At 42.5% G+C, this 24,017-nt stretch overlaps 1 protein-coding gene across 1 annotated transcript in view; it reads left to right on the top strand.

Annotated features, from left to right (window-relative positions):
• NR5A1 (nuclear receptor subfamily 5 group A member 1) overlaps positions 1-24,017 on the top strand; it is a 184,826-nt gene that overhangs the window by 8,635 nt on the left and 152,174 nt on the right. The window contains exon 3 of the mRNA XM_088471140.1: positions 2,467-2,608. Within this exon, the coding sequence (XP_088327266.1) occupies positions 2,467-2,608 (142 nt within the window). The remainder of the gene's footprint in view (positions 1-2,466; positions 2,609-24,017) is intronic.

Raw genomic sequence — 24,017 nt, 5'->3', positions numbered from 1 at the left:
ACTACAGGTACCAGCGGACCCGTAATGCCCCGTATGCTGGTACTTGTGGTTTCCAAGTACCAGCATGTGGGGGAGGCTTGCTGGGACCTGTAGTTCCATAGCAAAAGACAATATTTTTAACTCTTTACTTGCACAACACTATACACTATCAACACGGCACCCACCGCTCCAGGGGTACTGGGGACAGCCCCGGGCTATCAGCCTAGGCCTGGGATGCCCTGGAGAGGGGGACCCCATTATTGGGGGTCCCCGGCTCCCCAGGGATCCCTGGCCTTGGCTGACTAGCAGGGGTAATGCTTCAGCTGCGGGACCCAGTGAAATTGTACCCCTGGCTGTGGAATTACCCCCCCCCCGCTGGTTCTGGAATTTACAGGGGAACCCTATGCATTTTTTCCCCTGTATTTTCAGAACCAGGACCGGATCAGAGCCCAGTGCTGGTTGCGCTAAATACAGAGGAAGCCTACATCGATTGTCCCCTGTATTTTGGCAACCAGGACTGACTTTGATTAGCCCGGTGCTGGTTGTGCTTAATTCAGGGGGCCCCTATATAATTTGTTCCCTGTATTTAGCGTGCTGGTTGTTCTTTTGGAGGGGGGACATTCCGTTTTTTTTTTTTCATTTTACACAGGTTTTAATTTTTTTTAAACACATCAGCACAGATGGTTCTCATTGATCCCGTTCGTGCATCTGTGTTTATTTTTTTTTACAAACAGATGCATGTATCAAGGATCTCCCTGATCCATGCATACATCTCTCTGCTATCACACACGATCTCTAATGAATATGCAAATCATTAGATTGTGCACCATGGATCTGGTGTACATCGTTCAGCTTTTGCTGCACATCGTTCACTGGAGCTGCCAGGGAGAGTTCAAGGGAGAACGCAAACGGGATTGGATTTTTTGCAAATCATACCGCGTGTAGGCTTCTTTACTATAGCATTACTATAGAGGTGAATGATTAATGTGTTACTGAAGTGGTGAGGTGGAAATGGAAACCCTAGTAAAATCGTGTACATCAGCTAGTATGTCTATATATAGATATAAAATCATTCAAATCTGCCACCCGCAGTGACTGCAGAGCAGTGGCAGTGACTTCCTGCTAATCACATGATGCACAGGCAGTTCCCGGGGAGGTGTTTTCTATCCCTGGGACTGGCAATACGGACTGTGATAGCAGAGAGCACTTCCCATAGGGAGCCACTCCCTGGTTATTACGGAAGCCCTTACCAGCTTCTAGGGGCTGCAGCCTATGCACTAACCAGAAGGCGGCCAGCTTGTTAATTTGTGCACACGTGGGGGGAGGGCAAACCAGCACTGATGCACAAGTACATCCCTCCATCCCAGCCAGCCAAGACACAAGCCTATATTTTGTATGCTCTTTAGTTTTTACAAGTCTGTTGTTGTTTGCTCATTTTAGTTGCACTAACATGACTGAATCTTGAAGTATGGAAGCGTACGATATACACTCACAGTTGATTTCATTGAGAGAAGATTTTCAGAGAGGTCATGCTGGGATAACAACCCTGGTTCTGTTGAAGTCACTGTCATGTTTACAGCTGACCAGAGCAGCATTCTGCAGTGTAAATAGACCAAGACCTGCCATCACAGTTGCCACAAAACTATGGGATAATTCAGGGTTGCGATCATATTTGTCAACTTTGTCACCTGCCTGTCTGAGAGGTCTGAGGAAAGGAATCAGCAAGTGGGCGGAGCTCTGCAATCGGGTCAACACGCCTGGGCGAAACCATGCTGCTCTGCAGGTGGGGTACATTTAAAATGTTTAGAAAGATTTAGATTTGAGGGGGGCATGTCCAACGGTTGCTTTTGCATGTAGCCCACAAATGCTTTATTTTTACAATGCAATTTAGAATTGAATTTGGACTCCAAACTCAATTCTAAATTGCATTGTAAAAATAAAGCATTTGTGGGTTACATACAAAAGCAGCCAGGATTTACCCTGTACACAAAAAAATAATAATAATAAAGCCTATTTGCACCCCTCAGGGCTGCCAAGAACCGGGCCAGGCCTAAGTGAAGGAGGCATGGTCTAATCACGGGAGGCGTGGCCACACCACTTAAGAAAAAAAAATAAAATAAAACCTTGTTGCAGCTATGGGGAGGGGGGCGCTGTAATCCCCTCAGCCCAGCACATATCCGGACCCTGCCCCCCCCCTCTGGGCCCCTCCAGCAAGCCCAGGCCTGTGTAATTAGTACCCACCCACCCCCTCTCGGCGCCCCTGGTACCCCTTGCATTGCAGCATGGTTTGTTCCAGGTGCAAAGTTGGAAATGTTTTTGTGTTTCGCACAGACCTCATGTGAGTAACATGATTTAATACTGGAGTTTGATGACTATGCTCTAAGATTCCCTTCTTTTTACATTGTATTTTGTATAGTGTAACTTTATTTTGTTAATTTTCTCTTTTGCTATATAACATGTTCCTGGGTTGTTTTCCATATAATCCAGGGATTCTTCAAGAGGACAGTCCAGAATAACAAGCGTTACACCTGCACAGAGAACCAGAGCTGTAAAATAGATAAAACTCAGAGGAAAAGATGCCCGTACTGTCGTTTCCAGAAGTGTCTGAGCGTAGGAATGAGGTTGGAAGGTAAATAGATTTTTATTTTGCAATTTTAAATTAGACTTTATAATATTATTATTGTATTACTGCACTGCACTTATCCCCTCCTGGTACCACTGTCTAGTGGGCTCCAGGGTCCAAATGTTACAACATAGTGCATGCTTTTGTGGCACTGTTATATGCATATATAGTCCCTTATGTACTAATAACATGTCATACTTGTATTTGCGCTACTTTATTTCATTTCTTGGCTGTGTCTTCATTATGTGGGATTTGTTTATTTGCATAATGACATCAGGATGATGCAATAACTACCATTTTACCTTTGTTTGATCATTTACTTGTAGTAACATAGCTAAGAAAGAATCCTGTCTTCCCGAAATGTTGCCTTTTGCAAAATCAAACTTGGATTATTTATTGCATGCGCAAAAGGTGCCACTGTGTTGCTATCCATCTATTTATTTATTCTTAAGGCACATGGACTTTATAAATATTATTTTGTAGTCTCCACCATTTATATATCTATATATAAAATTATTTGTACCCCATTTATAGAAATAATTATTTAATATTGCCCCCCCCTTAGTTACATACAGTAATTTAATATTATTGTCCCCTTTAGGAAAATTCATAAATAGTATTGCCCTATTCAGTGAACTTAATAATAAATATTACATTATGCCACATTTAAAAAATGAATAAAATAATGTTGCCCCTTTTTTGTTAATAACAGAAATAAAGTTGCTGCATAATTACTCAAGTTAATATTGACCCTATAATTATTTTTTGCAAGGATGTCCCTAATAAACACTTAACTGAACTCTTGTTTCTTGGTCTGATGCTATCTATATGAAAATAAAACTAAAATAAAAAATATATAGACAAACCGCACATGATATCTTCATAATGCCAAATCCAATGAGCCCAGCTATTTCCTTGTCTGGGAGCTGATCTGTACCGGTCTCTTACATTGCTCAGCCAAATCATACGATGGACAGGTAATACTGGGGGGAGGGTTTTTTTCCACCTGGAAATGCTAGTCTAGATTGTGATAACAGAGTGCTCTTCCATAGGAAGCAATATTTAACAGTTAAATTAATAAAAAAAAAACAGCATGATTGTATGAAATGATGCATTTTTAAAGCATTCTATTATATGTGCGGTTTGGCCCCTTAGTAAATCTGGCGATTTTCAAACTGCACGTAAAGTCATTAGTAAAGTAAACCAGGGAAAGCCACTGGCAGAAATACACCCACTGACCGTGTGCGGAGACCCCAGTATCTTACAGTCATGACTGACAGACGTGTCTTAAGGTCACAGTTCAGTACTTGTGCTGGAGAGCATGCAGCAAGTGGAGAAGGTTAGCCTTTTCTGATATAGAGGACAATGCAGGGAAAAGCGAACATGAGCAGTGTGAATAATAACTATATATGTATTTAGTTATGTACTTTACAGTATGTATAATGGGCTGAGATACCATGACAAAACCTAGACTGTTATAAGCATCTCAACTATGTGCACTGCTAACATTCTATAATTATAATACAATATCACCACAAGTCTGTTATAATTCACCAACTCATTTTAATATAAAAATAAAATTAAGTCAAAGCAATACATTGCGCTCCACTGTACATAGAAAACATCTTCATAAATACATACCCAATTTTAAATAATTCACTATATGATCAGCCTCCCATTAAGGGGTTTATTTACTAGAGTGCGGGTTTATAGAAGTGGAGATGTTGCCAATAGCAACCAATCAGATTCTAGCTATTGTCTTGTAGAAGGTGCTAGATAAATAAGTAGAATCTGATTGGTTGCTATGGACAACATCTCTACTTCTATAAACCAGCGCTTTAGTAAATATACCCCTAAGTATCTGGCAACTCTAGAGAGAGGCGAGTGGAAGAATAACCTACAAGCCAAGCGTGATGTAATACTTTGTAAGGGGCAATGTATTTAGACTAAATATAGAACACTTCAAGCAGTCTTCTCAACACAAGACACATATCATCCAGTGGGGTAATTGGGATAGGCAGCAGCAACAATATGATTACTGTATGAAGGCAAAGCAAGTTGGAGAGGGTGTGGTAAAAAATGTCAACATTCAGAATGCCAACACCAGAATATGGATATGATCAGAACATCAACATGGGTGTTATGTCGGTGTTCACAAGGTCGACACTGACATGATGTCAACATTGCTAGAATATCAACATTGTTCATGTTCCAATGAAGAAGACAGACTCATGCTACAGTTCATGTGACTCTGCCCATCTCTTGTGATTAGATATTGGCTGGTAGAGTGATACCCTGACTAGAATGAAGGTTCCGTTTGAGTTTTTAGTTCCAAGCACTAGTAAGATCGGATGAGAGGCAGGACTGTACCATCAACGCGTGTCGTTGTCCCATGACAATTTTTTCAAGACATGTATTAAGTCCTGCTTGAGCCCAGTTAAGTCCTGCTTGAGTCCATTTATATAGTCAGTATGGGCAGAGAAGTTTGAAAAAATGACTAAATTAAGTACATTTTGCTTACCTGTCATCCTTTTACGCTATGTGATGGTGGATAGGTTTGCACTTCTGCGTATCCACATATTATTGACAGCCGCCAGCACTGGTTTTTTTGTATCACAATGACCATAAATAATTTGATTTGATACTTGATCAATAACCGTGGAACTCCTGCAAGTGACCCGCGGCACCTCAGGGTGCCATGGCACCCAGTTTGGGAACCACTGCACTGTAGTGATGGATAAATCCTCTACTTTTCCCCCATGATATTTTGCAAAGTGCCTAGACACGCTATGGGTAGACATTTTTTTTCCAGGATGTTGATTTTATGCTCTCTAAACCTAGTTTTAAATAATCCAATTGTTCAGTCAACATATTGTTAAGAACAAGGATATTCTAACACATAAACACAATAATTGAATTTGCAGTTAACAAACTGTTTAATAGGCTAAGGTTCTCCCATTGTATTGTATTTGATGCTCGATTGATTGTTGGTGATGAAACCACAAGTTACTCAGGTGGATCTATTACATCGAAAATATCCTAAAGGTTTAACAGGAAGCCAAGAAATAACTTTACTCTTTTCTGTAGTCTTAAGATCACTCTGCACTACATGGTTACCTAAATTCATGTTTTTCTTAAAAGTAACCAGAGGTTTAGAAGCAATACATTTAGGGGTAAATTTACTAAGATTCGTGTTGATCCGAGATTGCTATCTCGGGTGAAAATATAACTTTTTTGCTAATCGGGAATTTACTATCATTAAAGTCAAGTGATTTGTTCATCTTTTGGGGTTGAAATTGGGTGAGTTAATGCCGCAAATTCAGCCGTTTTTTTCCACTAGAAATGAATTCACCATTGGCTCAATGTAGAAATCCATAAGGCCATGGAGACCCGGTAACAGGGTCTCCTGGCTGTGGCATTACACCCCGGCCGTTTTGGGTCCGGTGCTGATTTTAAATATAGGGGGACCACTACACATCCCCCCCTATATTTAAAACCACCACTGGCCCTGCAGCCAGGTGCTGTTGCTTAAATTATGATGGAACCCTACTCGTTTTGTTCCCCGTAATTTTAGGAACCAGGACTGGCTGACCAGTCCGGTGCTGGTTAGCCGTTTGGGGGGGACCCCAAATAATTTTTTTTATTAAAATTAGCCTTTAAAATAAAAAATAAAAAGCAAGCAGCCTGCACATATTTCACTGAGATGTGCAGGCTTCTTGTTTGGGAGAGAAAGTCGGGCAGGGAACTCGGGGCTTCAACACGAACAGGATCGATCAAATACACCATCAAACAAAATGAACCTGTAAAAACCGGGATCTTGGTAAATTCCCGATTTTTGAAGTGAAAAAAATGGCCGTTTTTGATCGATCCTATCCAAATTAAAAAACGGGACAAATCGGGACCAACACGAATATTAGTAAATTAACCCCTTAGTGAGAATTGTATCTTGTTGTAATACTGTAAAATTAAATTATTGTTGATGATTTGTCTAATTTCATAAGAATTTGATTGAATTTTGACACAATGGGAGTAATCTCTTTCTTTTCATTATTAAATATTTTTTTTTCTTTGATGATATTTTTCCTTCCATGATTCCCATTCTTACAAAACCATTGGCATGAACTACAACTTCTTTCAATAGAGATTCTGGTTAACCCTGATTTCTAAAATTCGGAACCATGAGATAATTTTGTTCCATATAATTGCTATATCTTGTACGACTTAAATTACTTAATTACTTTTAGGAATGTTAATCCATGGATGATGATATCCACTAGTTGAATATAAATAATTATTAGCATTTACTAATTTCATATAGTTATTTGAAATAACTCTATTATTGTCATTGTAGAAGTTTATGTCCAGAAAGTGTATTTGTGAAAAATCAAATGTGTTGGTGAATACCAGACTAAAAGTGTTTGTATATCAGTAATCTACAATTAAACCCCCTTTCCAAATAATACATAAGTCATTAATAAAATAGCCATAGATTACCAGGTGATCTCTAAATGGGCCATTACATATATATTCTTCTTCAAAACAGCCCATATAGAGATTCGCAAAACTCTGTGTGAACCTGATCCCCATGGCTGTCCCCCATGATTGTAAATAAAATCTAGTTTCAAATAAAAAGTAGTTGTGCATCAAAATAAATAAGATTCCATCCAAAATAAATTTTTGGCTCCCCTCTGAAATTTCTACATCTTGTTGTAAATAGAATGCACTTGCCTCCACTCCTGCTTGATTGCTTGATGAGGAATATGAGTTTGCAATGATTGAACATGTGGAACTTACATATACAAATCATTCCACAAGTTGCTTAAATACTATGGGGTCTATGTACTAATAATTATGGACCAGCAACGATTATTATGTACCTAAATCACCAGGGATATTTTAATTTTTAATAAAATTATCTCGGCTATGTACTACGGGGAACTCGCAGGGACAGCGGTTATGGTAACCACTGTCCCTGTGAGTTATATCCCTGGCATTTAGGAAAATTCTTTCACAGAAATGAAGGACTTCCCCAGGGAAAGCTGACACTGCCTGTGCGCACAGTGTCAGCTTCCAGATCTGGCTGGGTGCTGCGGGGGAGAGATCGAAAGATCTCTCTCCTACCCCTGGAGCCCGCATAGGCTTACAGTAGTTTCCACCATCTGAATATAGTGTAAACTAAAGGGGCTAAACTCCATGTAATTTTCAGCTATTAACATCAATATTAACCTGATGCCTATTTTCTGAATATTCCTTGAATTTTTTAATATATCTAATATATTTCTAATATATTGGAAGTATTATAAGAGGCTGATGTTTATAAACTGAGATATTCTATATTTTAATAAATGTGCTGTAAGTATTGTTTTTTTGACAAGCAAAGATATTTTATATTTCGATTTATAGAGACATTTAGCTTAAATAGTGTCAGCGCTGTGGATTACTTGTAATATTTTACCATAATGATAATAACCATGAGCAGCAAAGCATTGTGACAGAGAGTCATGTCATGGTAAAAAGGAATGTACTATAATAAAGTTGTAATTACTAAGTTATTTGCAATGGGCTTAGATATTTCTATTCACACCTCTGATATTTCTATATACAGATGTGTCTTCGGTCATCTTTGCCGCCGCTGCACCTTGCCGCGGCACTTATGCCGTGATCTTGCACCCATGAATGGGCATGTGCGTCTTGTTCACTCCCGCGATTCATAGGATTGCATGGTGTGAATGCTACCATGGTTTGGCGTACTGTGGCGTACGCATGCGCGGTAACTTGCATTACGTGTGCACGTTTGCCGCATCGGCGGCAAAGATGAGCGAGGAAGCATCTTTAGTTTACAATTACTTGTGCAAAAACAACTGGCTCTGGGGAAGATATATGTAAGTTCAGTAAAGTAGGGATGGGTAGACAGCCTTTTATAAGCAACCTACCCCTGTGATTGTGCACACTGTAAAGGAAGGCTTGTCTAGACCAGTGCTTCTCAAACTGTGTGTCGTGACACCAAGGTGTGATGTGTCATGCATGACAGTGTGGTGAGAAAAAAAAGTCAAGGTCCCGCTGGATACGTTGAGGCCGACCAGCAGAGAAAGGGGAGGAGAGTATCCTTTCCTGCTCTCCCCTGCTCCAGGATGAGCTCGGGCCAATCAGCAGAGCAAGGGAAGGAGAATGTGCTTTCACACCCTTCCCCTATCTCCACTGGATATTGCCGGACTTATAACAAAGTCCCATCTGCCCCTATCTTCCTGCAGCACAAGAGAGGAGTGTGTGCTTTGGGTACAACAAAATTAATTTCAATAATTTTTTTATATTTAAAACATATGTGGATGTCACGCTTAAGTCACTGGTCTGGATCACTTTAACACCCACTACCACCCCCACCACTATCACAAAAATATAGACTATAAGGGTAAATACTATAGTTTACAGATTCACGTCAAAGTGAACCATTTTAACAATAAAGGAATGAATGTGCGTGTCTGCACCAAAAACAATTAATTTAAATGAAAACATTGGGAGTTTCAAACAATCTATGCCAGTGGTTCCCAAACTGGGTGCCTCATGGCACTTGCAGGGGTACCATGGGTTGGTAGTCCAAAACCAAATCAAATTATTGGTGAGATAAAATCAGTGCTTGTGGCTGCCAAATATAAAATCTGTGGACAAACAGAAGCACAACCCTGCCCACCACCACATAACTGACATAGAAGCATAATTTACTCAATTTAATCAATTAGCTGAATTTCTCAATAAAGAACTTTCGGCCTAGGTCTGCCGTGAAAAATGTGCTGATACTCCAGGGTGTCGTGATTCAACAAAGTTTGGGAACCACTACTCTATGCAAAGCTTTTATTACCAGTGTTTGAAACCCCAGACCATTTTGGAGAGAAATAAGGGAATAGGGGGTTGGGTATGAAATCCCAGCTGTCGGGATGCCGCTGGTCAGAATACAGGCAGCAGCGTCCCAACAACCGGAATCCCGACATCCATAGAAAACAGCGGTAAGTATTTATCTATTCCCTACCCTAACCCTTACCTTAAGCCACCCTGCCCGTTGCCTAACCCTAACCTCCCCCCCTAGTGCCTAAAACTAATCTCACCCTCCCCGCACCTTAAACCTAACACTCTCCCTCGTGCCGAAACCTAATCTCCCCCCTAGTGCCTAAACCTAGCCCCCCTCCCCACACCCTAATCCTAACACTACCTCCCCAGTACCTAATCCTAACCCTCCCCCTTATGCCTAACCCTAACCCCACTACCTGACCCTAACCTCCCCATAACACCCCTATACTTACCTTCGGGATGCCGGCGGTCAGGATACTGGTGCCTGGATCCCAACCTGTCGGGATTTCGGTGCCGGTCTTCTGGCCGTTGGCATCCCACATGCCGGGATGCCGACTACATCCCAGGAATGGGATGGCACTTATAATCATTCCTTTAATGTTTAAATTACTTCCTGAGAAGCACATCTGTAAACAGTGAAGGGAGAGTAGTTGTAAGTGCAGAGTAGGATTAAGCCTTTAGAGGGGTGGAGGTAGTGGGGGGACAGGGCACTTAGGACATGGAGATCCATCCCAACTACTCTATCCCTCCCCCTCTTTTCAGAACCGCCCCTGCTCATCATCTGGCTCACCCAAACTTATTGTTCAGCTCATCCTCAATCATCATCCGGCCCACCCCACTCATCCGGCCCGCCCCCACTCATCCGGCCGTTGCTATTTACACGGGATTGCACATTGCAACATTGTACTCCGGCTGGCCTTTAATTTAAAAATGTCATGAGCTTGGTTGGGGGATGAGGTCAGAGAGGTGTAGACAATTTGGTTTATAGAGTGTGAGGAGTTTTAATTGCACTCTTTAGGGGAGCTAGTGAAAGACCTGATGGAGAAGGGAGAGAGTTACAGAGAAGTTGTAGAGAAAAATAAGCTGAGCAGCACCATTAAAGATGGACAGGAGTGAAGAGAGGTGGGATTAGGAGATACCAGAGAGGAAGACGTTTCAGTATTCCAGGTTTATAGACTTCTCTTTTACGTCATTTTGAAATGGGCAATGACTGGATGGTAAAATTGAGCAATTGGCTTGCCGGCTTGTAGATAGTGAAAATGCTTTGTACAGATTGGTGGTCATATATATTGTATTTGCAATGTTAGTGATCTTATTGCAAGGCTGGAAGAGAATAACCAAAACTGAAGGAGGCTAACATATCATGCACGATACTGCCCTATTTCATTAATTATAGAGACCATTTGGTATTTTGGTCATTGGCTGGAGATTGTTGGTTTGTTTTGAAGGCCAATAAACAAATGTGTTGTCGCACTGTAAAGAAAAGTTGGGTTACCGTTGTTTATTTTATGCATTTCAGTCGCATACAGTACTTCTTCTTTCACTAAAGTATAGTTTTGCAAAAGAAAGGTGTTACACATTGCAACCAGTTATAATCTTGTATATTCTATAAAATGATATCAACAGTACAAAATTACGGGTTGCTAAAAGCAACACCTCCACACTTGTAAAGCTACACTTTAGTAAATTTACCTGTCAGAATTAGCAGTTGTTAAAGCTCATCTTATTTTCTATATATTTCTATTAAATCGTTTCATAGTTTTACATACATGGGCATAAATTCTTTATTATGATTAAGAAGGTTGTGCAAAACCGTTATTATGTAAATGCAGACTATTTGTTTTGACACCATATGGTTTTACAGGTTTGCAAGATGTGAGGTTAATTTAGTGCCATAGAACATCCGATTGATTGTGAGCTGCTTACGAGCGATCACATGGCCTCCTCTATGACACCGAACGCCCACTCACTCACTTTAAAATCCCATACACTATTTCACTTTGAATGCCAGCAATCAGCATTTATGCAAGTTGTTTATGTAACCCATTTAATATCGTGTTAGCACCTGTTGTTTTGCATAATTTTATAATTATTGCTTATACTGTTACCTGTTGCAGAGATTACCAGTCTAACGAAAATTATTTTTATATCTTCCTTGAAATAAATAGAATAACAAGCTAGACTTTAATGTGTCCCTTGCAGGGTGTTACTCCCTGGATTTTTCTGCTTGACAACAAAGCTGGGTACACATCTAGGGTATTATTAGAAGACAGAGACATACGACCTGGCAAAATGTGTCCGCAACAAAAAATTTGCATCTTTGAAACCTATTCAGAGTCAGTAGCAAACACAAGTCTCAAGCTTTGACTCCCTTCCCTTGACTTCGGCTCTGGCTCTTGTTATATCTGGCTCTGTTGCAACTGGATTCTGACTGGGGGCGTGATTTCATCCTGAGTTCAAAATTGCACTGCATAATCGAAACACATTACAGTTACAGTAATGGCCGGATAAAGCAGATAAAAAGAACCCAAGTAGATTAGAGCCTGTAAATCTGAAGCACAGTAAGCTCAAATAGGAAATTTTATTTTATTTTATAACAACATTGAAACATTCTTTATTTGTGTATACACAAGTGTGCTCTGTGGTGTAAAACCACTTTTAAATCAGTATGGCAGTAGTTGTAGGGGCTTTGCATAAATGTGTGTTTTCACTGTGTTTAACCAATCACAAGCATCACAATCACAAACATTTTCATTATCACACATTACACTTACACCAGGGTGTAGTACAGGGATGGGGAACCTCAGGCCCGGGGGCCGTATAAGGCCCTCAGAATCATTTGGACTGGCCCTCTGAGCTTTTTTCTGATAGCCCACATGGCTAGCAGGGTGCCCAGAATGGCACCCTGCAGCCAGAATCTATGCAGCAGTGCCACTTGTATCGTCTTTAGGACGCTTCAGATGGTCACACCGCTGCCCTTACAGCTCCCTGGAGCATCCTCAGGATGCTCCGGGCATTGCTGTAATCACCGGTGATTGTGGCCCACCCCTTGTGACGTAATACGGAGAGGGGGCGTGGTCTGCACCAGGCCCGCAAATAATGTTATATGTATCAAAATGGCCCTCGGCAGAAAAAAGGTTCCCCACCCCTGGTGTAGTACAATATGTGGGAACAGCACCAATGACCACAAACATTGTACATATACACACAAGTGCAAATCATTGGAAAATAGAACACATCTAACAGAGAAAAACTATATAAGTGCATGATAAGCATTAAAAATCATAGAAAGAAAAGACAGAACATAAGAAGATAACAAAGTACAGGGAAAGGAAGGGCAAAAAAAATTGAGTAACGGCTTGTATACCAAGTTCTGTTCTCACAACGTGACAAAACGTTATCTTTCACAGATAAAATGCTATCTTTATCTGTAAAAGATGACATTTTGCCTCGTTCTGAGATCCAAAACTTGGTGGACATATCCGAGCCTAAACTGAACCGCTCATCTCTAATCCCAAGTGTCTGACCCCAAGAAGTGACCCAAATCAGCTATCCAAAGATTCCAAACAAGTTCATGAGGAAAGAGCAGGGGAGGTTGTGGAGTTGGAATAATGTGATATAGATGGAAAATAGTCTTTGTCAGTAGGATGGTACATACAGTAGTGTTCAATGAGGGTAGGACCCTGCTAGGAGCAACATGAAGTAAGGAACTAACAAAATGGCAGATTTTGAAGCACTGGTAAAATTTTATATGTGATATATCAAAAATTTCTTGGACATCCTCAAATCTGAGTTTGGAAAATGGGCCTATTTTGTTGTGAAATAGGTAATGCCAGCTGAAGACTACATTAGATCCATATCAGGTTGTTGGTCTGGAGGAAAAAATAGGATAATTACATTAAGGGTCAAGGCAGAGGGATTATCTGACAGTCTTTGGCCTGAATTAACCTTATCCCAGTTAGATAATTTTATGGGAACAGATGGAACCAACAGGCCAGAGCGAGACTGGTATTTAGCTTTTAGTGAGATCGGGCCTGTCCCAACCAGATTGCTCTCCAAATAAACTCATTACTTAGTGTGTGGTTTTGATTGCCATGCCAAAGTTTGACTGACATGTAGTGTTATATTACCTAAGAAATATAGAGACTTCTAAACCCACTCAATGTTGATCTTTATAGCAGGTGTTTGTGGAGACAAGGTTCTTTATGGTTCCACATAAACTTGGAACAGGAGGTTTGAAGTGTTTGGGTGACACAAATGGAGATAGAGTATTTTGGGTAATATGTTCATTTTAATTGTGTTGATTCATCCTATCCAAGAAATACGGTGCTTATGTCATGAAATAAATCTTGTTAAATTTTGGTGAGGAGGGGAGGGTAGTTCACACCATACATCTGGTCCATTGTCTTGTTAATGTTAATGGCAAGATATTTGATTGATTTCCATTGTAGATCAAAATTGAGCTTGAGAAGCTTTTTAAGGGGGTCTGATGGCAGAAGAGCTTCTGATTTAGTATGGTTAAATTTGTAGCCAGATAACCTGCCAAAATAATTTAGTTCTTAGAAAAAATTAGGGTGGGATACAAGGGGTTTGGTCATTGTCTGGAAGACATCATTTGCAAAAAGGAATAATCTATATTGGGAATTGTTTACGTTTGTGCCACAGATGTCTGGATTGGATCAGATTTAGCAATTTAGCGGCTCAGTGACTAAGGTGAAGATGAGGGGAGAGACGGGACAGCCCTGTCTGGTTAGTTATACTAAATTGATCACAGATAGCTGCCTACCAGCAAGGACTGATATTATGATAAAGTGCTTTGATGACTTGTAAAAAATTTACCTTGAAACCCAAATTTCAATAGTGTTTCGGTCATAAAGGACCAATCAATCCTATCAGAGGGGTTCTCAGTGTCCATAGCAAGCACCAGACATGGTAAGATGTGCAGTTTTATGTATTCTCGGCAGTCCAGATAGGCTCTACAGTGCAAAACCAAACCAGTTTACCATTTGCATCTAGTGTGTCTTGCAGTGTCTGATTTGTTATTATGGTTGAATGCAAATTCTGTTCTTAATTGCCAAGGGCTTGATTCAGAGTTGTACGCTAATAGCATCGCAGCAATGCTAAACTATGCTAATGCTGCAGGAGGCATCTGTAGAAACAAGACCCCTTTCAGTCGGCATCGCAGATCCAAGAGCTGCGACGAAGGTGCAGCATCGGATCCATTGGTCGCGATGTCTGTAACCACCGCTCCATCTAAGTAAATCTAAGCTTAAGGGGAGGGGCCATGGACTGCACATCTTAATTTTAAACATAATAAGAGGTGCTACTATGCTGAGACTTGTAGTACAATGCAGGGAGCAAAGAATGCAGGTGCACACTCTAAGTGCTAAGAACAACGATAGTCAAAATAATCCTGATATTCTGTACAATTAACATAGAGTGTGCACCTGAATTCTTTGTTCTAAGTCTAAGCCTATTCAGAAAGGGTGACAGAACTCCTCAGCTGGTGCTAGGAAATTTGGCCTTGGCCTCGGCACTCCCACAAAATTGGGGAATGATCCCTGTTACCGCACATTCCCGGAACTCAATCGGCCACAGCCTGTCAATTAGGCTGCGTCCAGTGGTGCAGAGAGGAAGGGGAGCGAGTACTAATGGCTCGGGCTTGCTGGCGGGGGCCCGGCGGGGTCCGAGTCTGACACCGCTCCCCCCCTCTTACATCACAGCAGCCCAGCACATGCTGCTGTGTGCTAGGCTGCACTGCTAAGAAGCAGCCGCTGCAGTCTCCTATGCCTGTGGGGGGAGCAATCAAGCTGATCGCGCTCCCCACTGGTTATGCACTGGGCTGAGAGGGCTCACAGCGCCCCCCTCCTCGCCAACGCGCAGTGCCACTGCAGAACTTTTTTTTACCTTAGGGGGTGTGGCCACGCCTCTTGCGATTATGCCACGCCCATTTTACCCGGGCCCGGCGTGGCTCTTGGAGGGCCTGACTGCGTTGCCACCGTTGCAGCACATGAGCACTGCAGCCTCGGCACATGCGCAGTCCCAAAACCATTGGACAGTTGCAACCAATAGGGGACTGCGTGCAACTCTGAATTAGTCTCCAAGTTAATAAAGGAGCCCATCTTTTTTAAAATAGCTTCGCATTACATTTAGAAACGTGTATATTTTACAGATTACAGGATCTGAACTGAAACATATCCTAGGATCTGAAACTTGTTAATAGTGTTCTTTCATTTTTATGACAGCCTGAATGTTATTGAAATCCTTCCTTTGCTCAGAGGTCTCTCCCCTTCCTGTGTGGTTGTCCTAGAATAGGCCTCTGTGATCCAACCAAACTTCCTCCACTTCGGGAACTAAGAGACATAGGGAAATTAATTTTGCAAAACTTGGCAGAGCAATGTTATACTCCCGCACATGATGACACATTCTTGAATCTACATGTAGGAGCCCAAACCAGCTGTCCCATTCTTAAGATGAAATAGTTAAAATTCTTCTGTTAATCTTTCATCACATGGAATACATTGAACAAAATGCTACAATGCCTATAGGCCTGATTCAAATTCGTATGCAAAGGCAATGGTTTCAGTACAAATCCGATGTTTTGGGGTCTGTGCATGTGCAGAACGGGTCCTGAGTGATCGCTCGCAGTCCCCACTTAGTTTGGGGTGGTGGAGTGGGGGAGACTGAGAACAGGACAAGGGGCCTGATTCAGAGCCGGACGCTATTTGCGCTCGTTCAGAAAAAGGGGCTGGCTATTTAAATTGAGCGCTCGCTCTTTGCGGTCTGTTGACGCCTCTATGTCTGAGCGAGCGAAAGAAACATGCGCTCGCTATTTTGTAAAGACGCCCCTTGGCCGCTCGCATCTCCGCTATTTATTAGATTAATCGAGTACATCGAAAGGAGTATGAACTGCTCGCTATTCTTGTGGTAGCATTTTCCTACCGCAATCATGCGAGCAGTTCAGGCTAAAAGACAACCAAGTGACGTGGTCGATGACGCTGCTTTGTTAATTATGCACACCCATTAAAAGGCCGTTTTGACCGTTTGGCACGCCTGCGTTCGGATCTCCACTCCCCGTTTTCAAGCACCTTCCCCTGTTACCACCCACAAATGCCTCATCCTGTCACTCAGATTAGCAGGCCTTCGCTATTTTGAGAGCACACGATTTCCGACCGCACTGACTGGTTGGCGCATGTGCATTACAACCCATACGCATGCGCAGATGTGCGAACATAGCTCGGAGCGAACGAGCGGCCGCTTACGAGCGGCTCTGAATCAGGCCCAAGGTACATTATAGCAGCCTTTCCTGAGGACTGCAGCACCCTTGATCTACAACACACAACATATTCATCTGGTTAGTAATGTTAAGACATTTTGAAAAAATATATTTTATCTTTTTAATGAATTTTCATGATGATAATCATCACCTTTAACAGTGTTATTTTTATCTTTTCTTTATATAGTGTCACTAAGTGTCCATAACCCCGTATAGGGAAAATGTCAAAAATGCACTCAATGAATTCAATGTAACCTGGATAAAAGACAGTACAAGAGCAAAATAAGCAGTGAGATATCCAGACAACTAAGAGAGTGACAGCTATTAACAATAGCACTCAATGACCTAATGCTCTGCGAAGGGTGGACAGAAAGAATCAGAGTAGCTGGCTGAGTGGCAGAGCACTCGGTTTGTGGATATTGAAGGTGAGAATCAAGAGGGTGGGGGGCCCTGCTCATGAGAGCTTACAGTCTAGGGGAGTGCTTGAGGGGAATGGCGTAATAGGTAGGTGAACTAGGAAGATATGAGGAGCGGGGACAAGGGTGTGGGTTGAGAGTGTGAAGTGGCTACGTTTGAAACAATGCAGGCTGGCAGGTGGTCCAGAGTCTTGGATGCAGGAATGGAAGGAGATAATCGGCAGGGAGGCTAGGCAGCAGTCAGAGGAAGAGAGCCAGAGGGAGTGTGAACTGAGATGAGGATGGACAATTAGGAGGAGAGTAGAACAATTGAGTGCCTTGGATATGAAGGTGATAAGCTTAACCAGTATTCTGTAGGGGCAGGGGAGGCAATGAAGGAGTTGAAGAAGAGGAGAGGTAGAATCAGAGTGATGAGGCAGGACAATGATATGAGCAGCAGCACTGGGTATAGATTTAAGAGGAGAGGCTGGAGAAAGGAAGACTAGTGAGTAGGTGGTTGCAGTAGTCCATGTGGGAGGTAGCAAAGGCATGAACAAGAGATTTAATAGCCTTGAGGGTAACTAAGGGTTGAATCTTGGAGATATTGTGGAGGTGAAATAAACAGGATTGGGATTGAGAGATGGCATGAACGTGTCAAAGATGACAGCCAGACAATGGACTTGAGGGACAGGAGTGAGGATAGAGGTAGCAAGGGAAACAGGAAGGTACGAAGGACAAGGGACCAGAGAAGGGTCCAAGACAAAAAGCACAGTTTTAGACATGCTGAGTTTAGGAAAGCGCTGGGACTACTAGGAAGAGATGGTAGAGAGACAGTTGGAAATATGAGAGAGGATGGAGGGACACAGGTCAGGGGAGGAGAAGTAGATTAGTTTATCATCAGCATAAAGGTGGTACTTTAGATCAAATGAGTTGATGAGATCATGAAGGGATTACGTGTAGTGAGAGAAAGAAAGAGAAGTAGAGTACTGAGAACCCAACTCTGTATGTGTATGTTAGCTGGTTTCTTGTTTGCATTTTGTCTGCCAAAGCAACAAAAAAATTGTACATTTTATTCCTGATGCAAAGTTGGATGGAAATTGGACATATAGGCTACTGCATTGCATGTATGGAATAAAAATATAATATCTATGTATGCACACCTGTATGCAGAGTTCTTTGCAGCTGCGGTGTGCCCGGCCAACATCGGTACCTTTGGATTGATATTAGTCACCATCACCAATGCACACTTGCAATAACTCTATACTAGTTGATAGAGATATGTCTGAAAGGGATCGGTATGTAATGGGTGTCGGGATGCCTCCTGTCAAAATACCGACAGCGGCATCCTGATATTTGGTATCCCAACAGGGGTCGGGTAAGGGGGTACCCACCCCCTTCTCCCCCTAACCCTGACCCTCCCTTCTTGTAGCCTAACCCTAACCCTCTCCACTCCGCAACCTAACCCTTCCTGTTAGTGCCTAAAATTGTCTCCCCCTTTCGTACCTAAACCTAACCCTCCTCCCTTAGTGCCTAACCCTAATCCCCCGAGTGGTGCCTAACCCTAACGCTCCCTCCTAGGGGTGCCTAACCCTAACCTCCCCCCAAAAAACCTAACGTTAACCCCGCTATGCTATCTAAACCTAACACTCCCCCTTCGCGGCTAACACTAAGGGTGCCCCGGACTTACCTCGTTCGGCCAGCCGTCCTTCTGTGTTCCGGCATTGGGTTTAAGATACAGTAGGTGTCAGTATTTCGCTGCCTATCTTAAATCCCATGTCCGACTTTCAGCATCGGGATTGAGACCGGCGGCATTGCGACCATCGGTCTGATAACTACATACCGTCTGAAAGTAGGCGTGTTTACACTTAAATCCAAAACTGTATTGCATGGCCTAATTGAAGTTTTCCTACATGAGCATGCCCCGTTATAGCCCAGTGATTAATCTTCAGTTGCAAGTGGAGCAGCAAACAAAGGGCCTGATTCAGCAAGGATCGTAAGTGCAAAAATGCATGCACCCGGTCGATTGTTGCCTTCCATGCATGCGCGAACCGGCCACTGTGATTAGGACTGCGATCGCAGTGACTACGCAGACCCATCGCAGAGTGATTGACAGGAAGTACCGTTTCGGGGTGGTGACGGGAAGGTGGTCGGAGAAATGCATGCATGCCAGTGCGTTTCAACGCCGTTACAGGAGCGTGCATAAATTAGCCACAGCGTCGGCATACGCAGCATGAGCTCTAGCTGTGTACAGGAAGTCTAGCAATTTCTGGGTAAGGTCTGACCTGCCTTAATTGTGCGTGAGGCTCTGATGGTACTCGATGGTACCAATGTTTCACAGACTTGCAAGGTATTACATATGTGAGAAAAGGGAAGTGGGCGTGTTTATGTTGTAGTCATTTGCATAATTTCGGAGCAGAACTCCGTACTCGCTTGCTGCCTTGATCGCATCAGCGATCCTTGCTGAATCAGACCTAAAATGCGCATGACTCTGCATTGATCAGTTTTGACACATGCGCAGTGCAAAAAAAGATGAAATATGCGCCGCAAACAGGCGTACCTCCCACTCTGCAACCAAGCCTCATGCACCACATACTATACCTCACTGACGGTACAACAGTACTTCGTAATTGACAGACTGTAACCTCATGTATATTGTTTCAGTCCTCAAAATGGTTATATGATTGGCTAACTTTAATAATTAAGTAATTATTAAATATCATTTTTTTACAACCTTCCATTACCTTTCTCTAAGAAAATGTCCTCTAGAGCAAAGTCCTGGTATGTTAATACTCCAGTTCAGTAAAGGTAGATTCTAGATAATAGGCAGCACTCTCTGATCCAAGTACTGTAGATTTACTGCTGTGTCTAAGAGCTTGAACATACGGCTTTGAATTATATATTTAACAAACATTTAATGCATGTTAACAAAGCCTAGCAAACTCTCACCGATACCAGGGCTCAAAGAAATGTCAGTGAATTGACCTGTGCACACACAGTTTCTAACAATCGTTCGCTTTGCATTGCATTGTGTGAACTGCGTTCATAAACAGTAATTCTTCATGAAATACAATGTTCCAAAAGCACTGTGGGGAAAATGTATCGAACCTTGTAAAGAGTGTAAAAGTGGAGGTTACCCATAAATAACACAACAATAAAAACAATCAGCTCCCAGTTAACCATTATCAAGTATATTCTATAAAATGATAGGCTGAAGCTGATGGTTTGCTATGGGAAACTTTTCCACTTGTCCACTACTACACTTTTTAGAAGGTTTGGTACATCTCCCCCTATGTAACAATCATTGTAAATAGTACATAATGCTCTGGTGTGGTTTTGAGATGCATTGATAAAGCATAAACTCACATACATACATACACAAAAGTGCCATACTGCCTTCTCCAGGGGATCAGTACGATTTACCGCTGGCGGTTCAAATCCCGACAGCAGAAGCCCAGCAGGGGTGAAAATCCTGAAGCTACAAAAGGTAAGTATCGCTAACCTTTTTTTACCCCTTAACCCTAATCCTCCCTTAGGGGTGCCTAACCCTAACCTCCCCTCCAAGTGCCTAAACCTAACCCCCCCTTCCCCGCTGCCTAAACCTAAGTCTCCCGGGGGGGCCTAACCCTAACCTCCTCCCGGGGGTGCCTAACCCTAACCCCTCCTTCCCCTAGCCTAACCCTAACCTCCCCGCAGCTGTCCGCGCCTGGCTTACCTTCAATTGGTAAGCCGGGTGTCGGGCTCTCGGCGTAGGTCTAATGACAGGCATCAGGATGAAGGTACACAAGTGAAGAGCTTTGTAGTGACTGCGAAGTCGCAGTTGGGCATACAATATTTCGACTGTATCCGGCTCAGAATCAGGTCCTTAAAGTTACTCAGCTAAGAAGTCTAGTTGCAAAACAATGGAAGTCAATAATAGTCATAATGGGGAGAGGTATCAAACCTTCTAAGGAGGACAAGTGGAGAGGATCCTGCGAGCAACCAATCAGTTTCTACCGGGGCCAAACTCCACAATGGTTTGTTTTTTGGAGTTTGGTACATACACATGTATGTTCGATCGTAGTCCCCATTTCTGTGAAGTCTCCTGCATTGTGCCATTAGTACATAGGTACAATACATACAATTATACAGAAACTGCAGTTTCTATATAATTTTATATAAAAAAAGCCCCTTAGTCTCCCTCTCTCTGCCAGTGTGTTCCTTCCAGCTGATTCCTAGAGAGACTTCCTAAGTATTATTATTATTTTCAGATGCAGCATCCAATTACAAGCTTCTGTTATTTCCAGTGCCACGATCCCTGCTTGTTGCACCTGGGTTCTGCCCAGGGGACTGAAAACCTGTGGAAACACTGCAGTGAAGCCCAAATTCATTTGCAAGAATCCCTGGTGAATACCAGTACCCTGTTAGGCATGCGTTCATCATCCCGTCGGTCTGGATGCCGATGCTTACCTTACTGGCGCCGGCATCCCGACCACCGTGATGACTAAGGTAAGTAGCGGGGTGGGGGGGGATGGTTAGGTTTAGGGGTTAGGGTTAGGCACTAGGGAAAGGGTTAGGCACTAAGGGGGAGGGTTAGGTTTAGGGTGCGGGGAGGGGAAGGTTAGGTTTAGGTACTAGGGGGAAGGTTAGGATCAGGCACCAGGGAAGGAGGGTTAATGGTTAGGAAAGGTAAAGGGGGAGGGTTAGCATACTGACCACCAAGAGTCGGTATGTTAACTCTGTTGGGTTCCAGGCATCGGGATTCTGATCGTCTAGATCCCGTCTGTCGGTATTACATACCGATTCCCCTTTTAGACTATTTGCCTCTGGGTTATTCCTAATGTGGGAAGACACTGAATCCTATTATACTAGTGAACCTGACAATCAGCATTTTATTACCAATGATCATTTTGCGTGACAGAAACACTGCATAAATGGGCAGTTAGAAGAAGCTGGGGTAAAACAGATGGAGTGTTAAACATACTGGCCCAAATGTAATTATCCCACACAAAAACATGTAACTATTTATATATGTTGAATCAACCTATTTTTGTGGGGTAATACTTAAAACATGAAGATTTGCTATTGAAGGTATCATCATTTTGTTGAAATTCCATTCATCATCACCTGGGGTCCACTCAAAAACGCATAGGCTATGACAGACTGGGCTGATAACACTATAAAAAAGAAACCTATTCGGCAAAAAGAATAAGGCCAAGAAAAAAATGTACTTCCCTAAGAAGAAAAGAGTCTCATGTTAAAAGCATCAGGACCCCTGCCAATGGTCCTGTGCAGTAGGTACTACAGTAATGAATCTATAATAATAGATATAGCACAGGCCTAAATGTGACCAGTGCCGCCTCCCGGGACACAAGGACAAGGAGATGGCATAGCAAGACGTCACTGGTGCCAAGACCATGTGGTGCTGGAGTAGCACGCTTCTATGGCTCTGTCCTAGCATCCAGGACTTATTAGGACCTGTCGTGCTCCCAGGGCCGTAGAGAGTGGGGGCGGGTATGGGTATTGGGGCGTGTCCAAATTGTGGAGGTGTGGCCACGCCCCCTACAACAAATAATATGAAAAAAACACTACACGAGGCACCCCACAGGGCGGTGCTGCGCTTTCCCTCAGCCAGGGGCAGATCGAGGGGGGCGATCAGTGCAATCACTCCCCCCCTGACCCTGCACATCATGCAGTCAGAGAAAGACTGCAGGGCAAACTCCCCGAACCCTCTGCAGCCCAGCACTGGGCTGGGGAGAGAGGCTGCTGCTGCTGACAAGTAAGAAGTGTTATGGTGGAGGAAGGGGGGCATGGGCAAGGCCGGGTCCGGGTAATTAGTAACTCCTCCCCTCTGTTGTTGCCCCTGAGTGCATGTTCAAAAACATTACACACAGACACTGTGAAAAATATTCAATACATTACATTACCCCTAGTTAGAACTTGCTCACCTAAATTGAGGGACAATGCTCTTCTGTCTTTCAACTTGAAATCCACTTGGAAAAAACAACCCCTCTGAACGATGACAAAATGCTCCCAGTGAAGTGACTTTACTCTGATAGGTCAGAGTGTGGACTATGAATTCCATTGTTACACTTTATTCAATTATTATTATGTTTTCCTACACTTCATTAAAGTACCAGTACCAGTACCAGTACCAGTACCAACACAAGATTTCTAAAAGGGGTTCCCATGCCTCTAGAGTGGGCATGACCAGCATGTAACCAGTATGGCCATTATTTTCGACAGTGCCGGGTCCAACCCCTTCAAAAACACTGGTAATGCCCAAATCCCTCTAACCAGTCCCAACATTAAATCAAAAACATTGAGGCCTAATAAGCAGACCCCCCCTCCCTGCAACCAGCCCTGTCATTAAATTAAAAGCATTCACATTTAATAAATACACTTATTTCTCCCCAACCAGCCCTGACATTAAATTAAAAGCATTCACATGAAATAAATTTACCTATATCTCCCTAACCAGCCCCACATTAAATAAAAAGTACTGAAATTTATTAAATAAACCTTATTTATCCCAAATATTAAATTATTTGTATTCATGTTTAATAAAAAGTGATCCCTTTTCTCAAACTTAGCCCTACATACAAGTTAATACAATAGACTCCAAAACACCCATCCAAAAGTCCCATTGTTCAAACTTAAATGAATCGCTCAAACTTAAATTAATAGGCCCCTCCATAATCTTACTGTTACATGAATAAATGCCCTACATCAAACATATAGGGCCAAATGTAATAGGGTGAGAGTTTAGAAAAGTGAGAGTTTCTGACACTTTTCAAACTTTGCCAATGTATTAGAGTCCAAAAACAAAGTAACAGAGCGAACTTGCATGTTTTTTTAGACTTAAAAAACTCTCACGATTTAAAATCTTATTCAGATGTTTTCCCATTTTGAAGATAAAACTCAA

Source organism: Taudactylus pleione, unplaced genomic scaffold, assembly GCF_031769625.1.
Source record: "Taudactylus pleione unplaced genomic scaffold, aTauple2 ptg000110l, whole genome shotgun sequence".
NCBI classification, from domain to species: Eukaryota; Metazoa; Chordata; class Amphibia; order Anura; family Myobatrachidae; genus Taudactylus; species Taudactylus pleione.
The sequence above is the reverse complement of the archived record's forward strand: the minus strand, read 5'-3'. Positions and strand labels throughout refer to the sequence as shown.